This window comes from Lithobates pipiens, unplaced genomic scaffold (assembly GCF_037356315.1).
Source record: "Lithobates pipiens isolate NorthernLeopardFrog02 unplaced genomic scaffold, aLitPip1_a1.2 Scaffold_8, whole genome shotgun sequence".
Lineage (NCBI taxonomy): Eukaryota > Metazoa > Chordata > Amphibia > Anura > Ranidae > Lithobates > Lithobates pipiens.
Window position 1 is genome coordinate 203661254 of NW_027507903.1, and position 13060 is coordinate 203674313.

Here is a 13060-nt window from a genome sequence, read left to right on the forward strand (position 1 = left end):
GATCACTTTTACAGGATAGCTGGGAGCTGGTTGACAAACCACTTGAATTTCAGCTAGTGTCTATACTTCTAAATACATAAGCTGATGTTTCTTGTGAAAGATATTGGATACAAGTACTACTGACTGTTATTGGTACTCCTTCATACTTACAAGCAGTGTTACGTATTTACAACTATTGTGCTGCAATATTGTGTGCATGAGAGACCAAGCATGTGCATGTCTCTAGATTTTGCACTAGGCTAAGAATTGACTGGTGCTCATGATTGCTGTAAATAGCCGTATAGATTATGTTACCACATTGTTCACATAGTCTCTAAATATTATCAAACTTGTTTACCAAATATCATATATAAATAAAGTTGCATTATTTTGGCTCTTGACAGATGCTTAGTAAGTAACTAAGACTGTAAATAATTTAAAAGGGAATCATAGTGCAATTTAAATGGGCACAAACCTGAAGCTTTTATGATAGTGTTTACATTAATATAAATGTATGCAAAATTTCCATTTCAACTGCCTGCTATAGCACAATTGCATTACCCCCTTTGTTACATTATGTTTTTCCTCTCTGGACTCTCTGTATCTAACGACAGTTACTCCTTGACCAACAACTGCTGAGATATAGCCACAGCCACATAGCTAGGGCATTTTTATTAACTGGTCTGACCTGTCTAATAGACTTCCACAAAGAGAGAAACAAATACTACTTAGAAGAACCTAAAGCCAGCATTTTTCAAGCCTACGATTAATCTCCTAGCAGAATTAAAAGTGTAAGAAGAGCAAGTGGATTACCCCTTTACTAGATAACATTAATAAAATCTAGTAAGGGAGACTTTTATGGCCTCATCCAAAACAGGACAAGAAAGCACTTAGGCATAAACCAGAGACTGAACTCCGGTAACCTACAATCACGGACTATAAGCAACATGGTGGAGACAAGGGTAAATAAAAAAACATAATCTTTATTATGCAAAGTTAAAAATTACAATCAAATAGAAGTACCAACCCCAGACCTCTGTGCAGTATTGTGATACTATCTATGAATTATATGTAGTTCACAAGTGATCAATACAAACATATACAGTTGTGTTCATAAGTTTATATACCCTGGCAGAATTTATGATTTCTTGGCCATTTTTCAGAGAATATGAATGATAACACAAAAACTTGTCTTTCACTCATGGTTAGTGTTTGGCTGAAGCCATTTATTATCAATCAATTGTGTTTACTCTTTTAAAATCATAATGGCAACAGAAACAAATCAAATGACCCTGATCAAAAGTTTACATACCCTGGTGATTTTGGCCTGATAACATGCACACAAGTGGACACAAAGGGCTTTGAATGGCTATTAAAGGCAATTATCCTCAACTGTGATCTGTTTGCTTGTAATTAGTGTGTGTATATAAAAGATCAGTGAGCTTCTGGGCTTCTGACAGACCCTTGCATCTTTCATTCAGTGCTGCACTGACGTTTCTGGATTCTGAGTCATGCAGAAAGCAAAAGAATTGTCCAAGGATCTGCGGGAAAAGGTAGTTGTACTGTAAAAAAAAAGAAAAGGGATATGAAAAGATATCCAAGAAATTGAGAATGCCAAATCAACAGTGTTCAAACTCTAATGAAGAAGTGGAAAATGAGGGGTTCTGTAAAAACCAAACCATGGTCAGGTAGACCAACTAAAATTTCAGCCCCAACTGCCAGGAAAATTGTTCAGGATGCAACAAATAACCCGAAAATAACTTCAGGTGAAATACAGGACTCTCTGAAAACATGCGCACTATGGCTGTTTCAAGATGCACAATAAGGAGGTACTTGAAGAAAGATGAACTGCACGGTCGAGTCACCAGAAGAAAGCCATTACTACATAAATGCCACAAAGTATCACAATTACAATATGCCAAACACAGAGACAAGCCTCAGACCTTCTGGCACAAAGTCATTTGGAGTGATGAGATCAAAATTGAGCTTTTTGGCCACAACCATAAACACTACTTTTGGAGAGGAGTCAACAAGGCATATGATGAAAGTACACCATTCCTACTGTGAAACATGGAAGTGGGTCAATGATGTTTTGCGGATGTGTGATCTACAAAGGCACAGGGAATTTGTTCAAAATTGATGGCAAGATAAATGTAGTATGTTATCAAAAAATACTGTAGGAACATTTGCATTCATGAGCCAGGAAGCTGTGCATAGAACATACTTGAACATTCCAACATGACAATGATCCAAAACACAAGGCCAAGTCGACCTGTAAATTGGCTACAGCAGAATTAAGTGAAGGTTCTGGAGTGGCCATCTCAGTCTCCTGACCTCAATATCATTGAGCCACTCTGGGGAGATCTCAAATGTGCAGTTCACGCAAGACAGTCCAAGAATTTACAGGAACTGGAGGCTTTTTGCCAAGAGGAATGGGCAGCTTTACCATCTGAGAAGATAAAGAGCCTCATCCATAAAAGACTTTAAGCTGTCATTGATGTTAAAGGGGGAATACATGGTATTAAGAACTGGGGTATGTGAACTTTTGATCAGGGTCATTTGGGTAGGTTCTGTTGCCATTATGATTTAACCACTTTCAGATCGGACAATTTTGCTGGCTTAAGACCAGACTACTTTTTGCGATTCTGCACCACGTCGCTTTAACTGACAATTGCGCTGTCGTGCGACGTGGCTCCCAAATAAAATTGAAGTCCCCTTTTCCCACAAATAGAGCTTTCTTTTGGTGGTTTTTGATCACCCCTGCAGTTTTTATTTTTCGCACTATGAACAAAAAAAGAGCGACAATTTTGAAAAAAATGCATTTTTTTTTACTTTTTGCTATAATAAATATCCCCCAAATATATATAAAAACAATTTTTTTCCTCAGTTTAGGCCGATACGTATTCTTCTACATATTTTTGGTAAATAAATCGCAATGAGCGATTGATTGGTTTGTGCAAAATGTATAGCATTTACAAAATAGGGGATAGTTTTATGGCATTTTTATGAATATTTTTTTTTAATAGTAATGGCAGCAATCAACAATTTTCATTGTGACTGCGACATTATGGAGGACACATCAGACATTTTTGACACATTTTTGGGACCATTATCATTTATACAGCAATCAGCACTATATAAATGTGCTGATTCCTGTGTAAATGACACTGGCAGTGAAGGGGTTAACCAGGGGGTGGCAGTGTAGGGGTTAAGTGTGTCCTAGGGGCGTGTTACTAACTGTGGGGGGCGTGGCTGTGTTTTAGTGAACACTGATGTCTGCTCCAATCACAGGGAGCAGAGATTAGGGTCACTTGTTGTTAGGCAGAACAGGGAGATGCTGTTTACTTCCGCATCTCCCCGTTCAGCCTCCCCGTGAGATGAACACGGGTATTCCCACGGCGTTCGAGTCTGCGGGACCCGCGACCGGACTCACGGGGGTCCTGATTGGCGTGCTCGATGGCATGGCGGCATTCTTAGCCCTTGTACACACGGTCGAAGAATCCGTCGGAATGTGTCCTATCGGACCGTGTCGTCGGATAATTCGACTTTGTGTGGTATGCATCGGACTGATTCCGTCGGAATATCCGTCGGACCCAATTTTCCAACATGTTGGAAATATTTCCCGACCAACTGGGCCGATCGGACATACTCTGATCATGTGTAGAGAATTTTGATCGGACCAAGTGCCACGCATGCTCAGATCAAATTCCTACATCAAAGCTATTGGCTACTAGCCTGAATGTAGTCCCGTCGTAACGAAATTACGTCATCACGTTCTGAAAGATCAGATTTTTCGCCAACTTTGTCCGACCGTGTGTATGCAACAGTTTCGCACAAGATCCGACGGACAAAATCCGACAGGCAAAATCCGACAGATTTGGTTGTGGAAATCTCCGACCATGTGTACAGGGGCTTAAAGGGACGTACCTGTACGCCCATATGCCTGTCATCATGCCCATCATCGTGCGCCAGTCGGGAAGTGGTTAAAAAGAGTGATTGATTGATAATAAATGGCTTCAGCCAAACACTAACCATGAGTGAAAGAAAAGTTTTTGTGTTATCATTCATATTCTCTGAAAAATGGCCAAGAAATCATAAATTCTGCCAGGGTATGTAAACTCATGAGCACAACTGTATGTACATCCAGATAAATGCAATCACAACAGAATATGTGCATGATAAACTGCTGTCTGTAAGGTCAATGTTTCACCAAACATTTGGCTTCTTCAGGATCAAGACGAGAAGAAAGATTGCTAGTGATCACAGCCAGCGGAACATCTGCCCATTACCTCTCGGGAAGGACATAAGGGTACCACAGGCAATAAACCCCCCCCCCCCCCCCCAAAAAAAAAAAATACACAGAAAGAGGTGGCTAAATTGACAGTTTTAAACATGAAACCTTTAATTGTAGGGTGGTGAGACAGATCCAATGGAATATATTGCTTCAAAAGTGGCAAAAAAGTGTAATCAATAACCAGTACCAGCATCCAACAGAGGTGGAAATTAAGGTAACCTTGTGCCCAGGTATATAGAGATATAAAAACAGGAACCAGGAGAAGGGATCCACCAAAGTATATATTCCCAACTTCATTCACCACAGCACTGGACTAAATAACCCACAGGGCCCAGAGCAAAGTCTCACAACTGAAGAAACCGTCAAAGCTTGGCCCCATCCCACAGCCAGAGACCAACATTAATAAAATCTACTTTGGGCTTTTAGAATGAGAACATTTTCATTTTATCTTTGATGTTATGTTTGACAGCGGGTCACGGATCATCTGAAGCCAGCACCCACCAATCTGTGGAGCAGGGCTTGGAGAGCCTTGAGCAAAGAGGTTGGGACTGCTTACAATTTTTGCAAGTACCCTTGCTCAATTTGCTGGTGGACAAGCTAAAGGAGGGCCAGCAGAGGAGTGAAGTTTTTGCTTAAGACAAGTAATGCAGCAGGAGCTGTTTTTTTCTTTATTAAACAACATGCTATTTATTTATTTATTTGACACAACTGGAGTTCTACTCCAGAAGCAATAATGTTCTGTCAGAATTTAACTTTAATATTTAGACTTATTCAAGAGTAATTGCTGATGTGTTAAGCCAGTGGGGTTGATTTACTAAAACTAGCGTGCAGAATCTGGTGCAACCGTGCATGGTAGCCAATCACGTTCTAACATTAGCTTGTTCAATTAAACATTGACAAAAAAAACTGGAAGCTGATTGGTTTCTGTGCCGAGCTGCACCAGATTTTGCACTCTATAGTTTTAGTACATCAACCCCAGTGTTAGCAGAGCACTATTAGTTTACTAGTACCAGTATCCAGGCATAAGATGGTTGTCCTATCTTTGGGCCCATTTTGTTTTGTCCCACTATATAATATTAAGATCTGCTGGCCATTGCGCTATCCCTAAATGCAACTTAATTGTCAAATAAGGCTTTGTAAATACTTCTCATTATAGACGGTCAATACTGAATCCCAGATACTTTCTGACCTAGGCCTGCAGAGTCAAGTTTTGAGGTTTTTGTTGAATCCCTATGACTACATAGTATATTAACATGGGTTTCTGCACGTAGATTAGGTATTCACCCCATGAAATTGACACCTGTAATAAATATCTTTCTGGGAATGGTGCGTTGTGCAAAGCAGGTGTGAAATGCTTTCTATTGTCCTCTTTACTATTTATGGGACATAGCAAAAACCTAATGAGAAGATCACATGTCTTTTCATTAAAACCTGGACCAGTTAGAACAGTTGTGGTTTTACAGTGCAATATCTTTATTTCTTTGTCTACAATACATTGCCAATATTTAGTTTTGTTAGTTTCTAGGTGAAAAAAATCCAGTGCATCTCTACAACGTATTTTATTTTGTGCCATGTGCATACATTGTGTAGAGAACATTTGGCTGCTTTGTACAGCGTGATGTTTATAAGTAGACTGTAAGCTAAATAGTGAAAATCACTAAAAGAAACTGACCTCTGGATCATGTGTAGAGAATTCATTTTAAAGTTTTAAGGTTTTTATATAAATTAAAAAATAAACAGTGTTGTTGTACTTTACTGTGTTGCTGTTTTGTGAACTTTCTTTTGTTTACGGATGGTTACATTCTATGGGAGTGATTCTTCTTTATTAAATTCAACCTTTTATATATGGATTGGTGGTAGGGGAATTTTCCATTTTTATCTATGCATGCAGTGATCCCTGCAAAGAAATTCATACAAAGTAAAGCTGAACGTGACTTTGAATCTCAGATTGCACATAGACTAAAATATACCCTCATATACTGTACCTTAAGAGCTCACAAATGGGGCTCTGCAAAGATGTTGTTTTACTTTCTGGTGTACAGAAAACGATGTTTCTGATAGTGTGTTAACTCAATTGCCAAGAGCCAAAAATGATACCAAGGGATTTTTTTATTCTGATATTTAAAGGGTGTTTAGTTCGACTAAGACTGTAGAAAATAACTCTTAACTGCATCCCATATTTGTCAGGGATGTTTTTTGAATTAGGGATGACTGAACCAAGCAAAGTATAGTTCACTGGACATTCACCAAGCAAAGTATAGTTCACTGGACATTCACCAAGCAAAGTATAGTTCACTGGACATTCACCAAGCCCAGCAGGAAACATGAAAACTAGTGGGGTGCTAAGGGGAGTTCAGAGGTTGCAGTCCCCAATTTGGTGCCTCACTTTTCTTGTATTGTGTTGCATTGCAATGTACCTCTATCTCTCCTACTACAGCTCCGCACAACACATTAAAATAAATGTCAGACTTGAACACTCTGAGTGAGACTGCAGCCGCTGCTTCAGTCACAGCAGAGCTGCTTTACACATATGACAGAGCTGAGAGCGGGACTTCCTATTGCACTGATCTCACGCTGCATGGCCTGGTGAGCGAGCTCAAGGAAGGGGGTAGAGAGATCTGGACGGATGGATCTGTACTGGAGAAAAGGGGGGTCTTTCTGCTACTGAGGGGTCGTTACTTGGGGGACGTGTGGGAATGGAGGAGGTCTGTACTGGAAAGGGGGATGTCTATATTGTGGGGGAGGGGTGTGTTTTTGCTACTGAGGGGTCTGTACTGGGGGGATTGGGAGTGTCTGTATTAGTGGTGGTGGGGGGGGGGTTTCAGGGGTCTGTGCTAGGGGATTGTCTGTACTGGTGGGCAATGGAAGGTTCTACTACTCAGGGGTTTTTGCTGGGTGTCTGTGCTGAGTGGTTTGTATTGATTTGAAAGCTGTGCAGTTTCTGTGCTGAGGGGAAGGAGGGTTCTACCATGTTCACACATGAGGTTAGGAAGTGGCAGATTCCCATAGTTGAGCGTCACTTTTAACCCCCTTTAGCTTGAGCGGCCAGGTGTGTACGCATTCTACTGCAGGAATTAGACCCCTTGTCACTTTTGGGTGGCGTATCTCCCACCGACCGCAACCCATTCAAGTGCAGGGGGCCAGTCTACAAGCACATTGCAACTAGTTGCAACACGGGGTTAAAGGGGTTAAACAAGATGGTGAGGAGACACTACAACGCCTCCTCACCACCTGTCAAATCTTGTCTAAGGCCTCTTTCACACTGTCGCAACTTAAAAGTCCCATGAATTTACCGTGATTTTGCGCAATTTCAGGGAATGCCTGTGTAAACTTGAGGTCTATAGACCTCAACTCGCATGAAATGCGAACCAAAGTAGTACAGGGACTACTATGAAGTCGGCACCACTTGAAGTCACACATATGTGAATGGTTCACATTGGAAATCATGGGGAATGACTTGTCATGTGACTTTGCAGTCCCAAGTTGCAGGACAAGTCGCACAAGTGGGAAAGGGGCCTAAAGAGCAATGCGGAATGCTCGAAAATATGTCAGTTTTGGTCTGAAGTTAACTCCTTTATGGAGGACAAACTTGCTTTATCCAATATATGTAACCCTGCCAGATGTCTCTTTGGCACTCTGGAGGACAAGGAGTTAAGTGCCGCCAGAAAGGTTTTGGTAAAGCCCCATACACACTATCAGATTGTCTGCTGATTTTTTCCATCAGATTTACCAAAACCATATAATATGAGGTCAAACCTTAGGGGTTTCAATGTGTATGCAATCAGGCAGGCCCTTGTACTACATGGTTTTGGTAAACCTGAAGGAAAAAAATCAGCAGACAATCTGATAGTGTGTATGGGGCTTAAGGCTGCTTTCCTTTTATGCAGAAAAAGTAATTGCCCTCCGCTGGAAAAATCCAGAACCTCCCTCTTTACGAATGTGGATGGACTTGGTCAACCTAGCATTGCCCATGTATAAAATGACTTCTATTGCTAGAGGTTATAAAAAAGGTTTGATAAAATATGGTCAGGATGGACCGCTAAGGCCTCTAGAGAGATTGATGTTTAATGATATTATGAGGTATACCCCTGTGAAGATACAGATGTGCAGATGAGTGCCTTATGTCATGTCCTCCCTAATGTCATGTTGCTATATCTTTGAAATGGAGGAATGGCGCTTTGATAAACTGATTTAGTCACCAGCTGTTAAGTTTTGTTTTGTTGACTATTGTTGTTTTCTGGTAATCAATGTTGACTATATGGGTATAGACGAATATTCATCCGTATGTCTGTATTTTTATCTAGTGGCATTGCATATTGAATGATAGATACACTTTCTTGTGAAATATTGTTGATAACCGTGTGAAAAATAATAAAATACCTTTAAAAAAAAAAGAGCAATGCGGATTGCTCTACAAAGAGAAAAACACAAGTGAACAAGCCTCATGGGAACTGGAGGGGGGCATGTTTTGGGGGTGTCTGTACTCGAAGGTTTGTACTAGGGAGGAGGAGGGGTTCTCCGTACTGGGGATGGTGTGGGAAGTTCTTTACTGAGGGGTCTGTACTGGGGAAGGGAGGGAGTTCATCTGCTGAGGGGTACATACTGGGGATTTGGGCTGGATGGGAGGGATTTAGGAGTCTGCAATGAGGGATTTGTGTTGGGGGTTACATCTGTACTGAGGGGTCTATCTGTGCTGGTGGTGGTGGTGGGGGGGGGGGGGGTTCTTCACTGAGGGATTTTTTTCTGGGGGATGCATCTGTACTTACTGAGGGGCCTGTGCTGGGGGGATCAGTCTATACTCTGGCGGGGTTGTACTTGAAAAATTAGGTTGCTTTGGTTGTGCTCTGTAAAGTGGCCTGTGTGTAATGCACTCCTGACCCCTGCATTATAGACACTTGGGGGAATTTATCAAATTTGGAGCAGCTGTGCATGGCAACTATGCTTCTAGTTTTCATTTTCAATCTTAAGCTGAATATAGAAGCTGATTATTTGTTATACACAGCTGTTCTAGATTCTGTATGCTTCAATTTCGATAAATACACCTCATTGTGTTTTTAAATTTCATACCTCTGACCACTGCGCTCTAAGTACATTACTCCTGAAGTTCTTCTTTAAGGTAGGCCGGGTGTAGAAAAGCATATGGAACAGCTTTTTTTCATAAAAATGTGCACTGAGGTTTATATTTATGTGTCTGTTACACTTTTGCTTGTGGCTTTGTCATTAAAGCATAAGGGACTGGCCCCTGCTCCCCCCCCCCAACCCCGTTCCCTCACTCTGGCTGCTCAGATTGCCAGTGGGGATCTTCTCTTCCTGTCTGCTTGTAGTTTTCAATGAACTACCATGGCACTGTGGAGCGCTGTGGTAGTTTATTGAGTCTTCCTGTGAGATTGTATCTGCTTACCCATACTATGTACGGACACACAGATACACTGACAGGTCTGCAAGAGACCTGCATGGCACTAGTAATATGCTCATCACTGGTGCAATGCTTTAAAGGCTCCAGAAGAAAAATAAATAGTAAATGCAATTTTTTTTACCTGCAAAAAAATTGTGCCTTTATTATTTTTTGTTAAAAGGTGAACTTCTCCTTTAACAATGCCCTTTTAAGCTCCTCTTACTATTAGCATAATTTTCCCACAGCCATTGTTTGGCATGGTGCCTGGTGCCAGCCCTGGGTGCCAGGTGTCTTAGGTATGCCACTGCTGACAACCAACTTTTTTAAGGACAATTTTTGTTAAATAAATCAAATCAATGACGCAACCCGCGGGGCGGGGCCAAGTGATACACTCGGAGGCTATGGCCTCCGAGTGTATCACGCAGGAGCACACCCGCAAGCTAACCCCCTTGGGAGAGCGCTTCCCAGAGGGGGGTTAGCTCTTGTGGGGAGGGGCCGAGACAGCCTTCGAGGGACCCCAGAAGACGAGTATCGGGGCCACTCTGTGCAAAACAAACGGCACAGTGGGGGTAAGTGTGACATGTTATTTAAAAAAAAAACAAACCTATACATCCCCTTTAACAAATGTACTGTATTTAACAACATAAATTAGTATTTTTTTTGTTAAATAAAGTATAAGGGTAGCTGGGCACTGCCATGTACCAATGCAGAAACTGGTTCAGCGGGGCATGGGTCCTTTATTGCAGCTTAACGGGGTTGTAAACCCTTGCTTTCTAAAGAACCAAAAAAAATGTCATACTTACCTCCACTGTGCAGTTCGTTTTGCACAGAGTGGCCCTGAACCTCCTCTCCTGGGGTCCCTCAGCAGCTCTCCTGGCTCCTCCCGCATCGAGTGTCCACATTGGAGAAGCACTCTCCTTGGTGGACAGCCATGCAGGCGTGCTCCTGAGTCCCGCATCTGTGTCCATTCACACAGAATGCAGGACTCGGCCCTGCTCCCCGGCGCTGCATCATTGGATTTGATTGACAGCAGGGGGAGCCAATCTATTCAGTCAGGACACAAGACACCAGCTAGAGCTGGTGTGCTCATTCCCGGCTGGGGAAGGATCAGGGTCAGGTAAGTAAAACTGAGGCTCAGGAGGGCTGCAGCACAACAGAAGGTTTTTCACCTTAATGCATAGAATGCATTAAGGTGAAAAACCGTGAGGGTTTACAACCCCTTTAAAGCCCAATTAACTAAAGAACTAAAGAATTATCCTTTGCAGTGGACCTTAACCTGCACTTCAAGTGTTCATGTTCATTTTAGGTCTAGAGAAAAAGTAAAGAAAGATGATATGACAGATTGGGAGAGGCTAACCATTTGTTTTATGTGAAATAGAGGGGATTTAGAGTTCCAACATACGTGTGATTAGTATTGTTTGGTTTAAGCATCATGTGTTCCTTTATCACTGTTTTCTGCCTCTCCTTCATGATTCCTTAATTACTTTTAAAAAAATTGGTTAATCGTCATCGATATGCATGACATAATGCCATGTCAATATACATTTTAATGAGATGTAATGTCATTATTATTATTATTGTTATTTTATTTCAGGCAGTAATTCAGTGGTCTGATATGGTTAGTTTGAAATCCAGGATGCCAAATTATGGCCTACCGAGATACCAGTGGTTGACAAATGCTTGGAATTTTTTTCAAAGAGAGGTAAGTAGAAGAACATTATTAATTGTTTGTGTGCCTTTCCCTGTCTTGTGTTTCTTAATGATCAGTATTCTCCTGCAGTTGCTTACCTCTGGGAGTAGCAATCTCCCATAGGAGCCTATGTCTCTGCGCCTGCGTATCTGCCAATTAACGGTACAGTTGTGTGCATGTTGTGCTTTATTTGACATGTCAAGACATTGTAGCTACAAAAAAAGTACACATTTTGATTACTTAGCAGAGACCTATATTGCAAAAAAATCAATATGTGCTCTGATTTATTAGCTTCTTTTACTTAATATGATGCAAATTCTAACTAGATGCAGATATAAGAGAGAAGTGGATACATATTAATCTTAATTTTTAAAGAGGAACTCTTGCCTAATGGTAAATCAGAATACTGCTTTAAAATAAGGATACCTTGAAATTGCAGATTATAGCCAATCTGGAATGAGAACGTATCTAATAGTATTTTCTACAGTGTTTTTCCCTGAATAGGTTTATTCTTTGGCATGCTGAGAAGAGACCCTCATTTTCTGAATGTTTCCAACTGTACTGAACTGAAGTATAGGCTTGCCAAATGTAGTATTTTCAAATTCAAATTTTGGTAAAATAGCTTAGGAGAATCACTAGAATTACTGTATTTTTATGTTTTAGATATTTTAGGCATTTATGTATGTGGTTTGCATACTCCCAAAGTGCCCCTCGTTTTGGGGAACTGCCCCTCACTGGAACCCAAATCCCACTGTCCCTCTTTTCACCTCAGGCATCTACAAACCAGAGGCATTTGAGAGGTGCCATTGTTCACATGTGGCCACCTCTTATCTTGTTTGCTATTTAAAAAAAAACATTTAAAGAAAGTTTTCCCTTGCAGTGGAGCTGTGGGGTTAAGCGCTCATTTTGTCTAGACCAGAGGAGAGGAGAAGCCTCATACTCACCTGAACCTCCGCTCCACCTGCAAGCGATGCTTCCCCATGATCCAGTGGTGAACTGTTTCTGAAATCCTCATGTCCAGAGCAGTTCTATGGAGCCTGCTTTGGGCTTGTTGATGTCAGGAACAGTCCACCACTCAAGACCGCTAGCACAGGGATGCAGGAGCTGCAAGGACCTCGTGCGATGAAGATCGAAGGATTAAAGTGGAAGTAAACCCATTGATTTAAACAGTTTTAAAAACGGCATGCCGGGAATGCTAAATGCACATTGGCTGTGCTCTCAACCAAACTGTCAAACCACCCAATGGCTGGTGTCATAACGGATCACATGTGCAGCACCGTGGCAGCTGAAGATTAAACAGAGGCAAAGATGGCAGCTTCCGTGGATGAAAACTATAGGGGAGTTTACTTCCACTTTAAGTATGTATATCTCTGTTCTCCATTCCCCTAGACAAAAACAAGCAATTAACCCTTGCAATGCAACTTCACTGTGTGGAAAAACAATTTTTAGCCAGAGTTCAGCTTTAATGATCTGGGGGCATGGCAGGGGTGTGTCCACTACTTAAATACATTGTTTTAGAAGGCGTACCTCTTTCTTATATCAGAAAGTTGGGAGTTATGGGTTTGTAATGGAATCATATCCCATTAAACCAGGAAAAGCTGCAATGTGCAGTTCTCTTAAAAATCCTTGTTATTTTCATTTCTCAGGGACATTAGCTTGCTTCATCCCCTGCCTTACTGAATATGTGTGTGTTTTGGAATTA

At 41.4% G+C, this 13060-nt stretch overlaps 1 protein-coding gene across 1 annotated transcript in view; it reads left to right on the plus strand.

The window, feature by feature from the left end:
- TSPAN12 (tetraspanin 12) overlaps positions 1–13060 on the plus strand; it is a 233255-nt gene that overhangs the window by 161262 nt on the left and 58933 nt on the right. The window contains exon 6 of the mRNA XM_077472868.1: positions 11263–11370. Coding sequence (XP_077328994.1) covers positions 11263–11370 — 108 coding nt within the window. The remainder of the gene's footprint in view (positions 1–11262; positions 11371–13060) is intronic.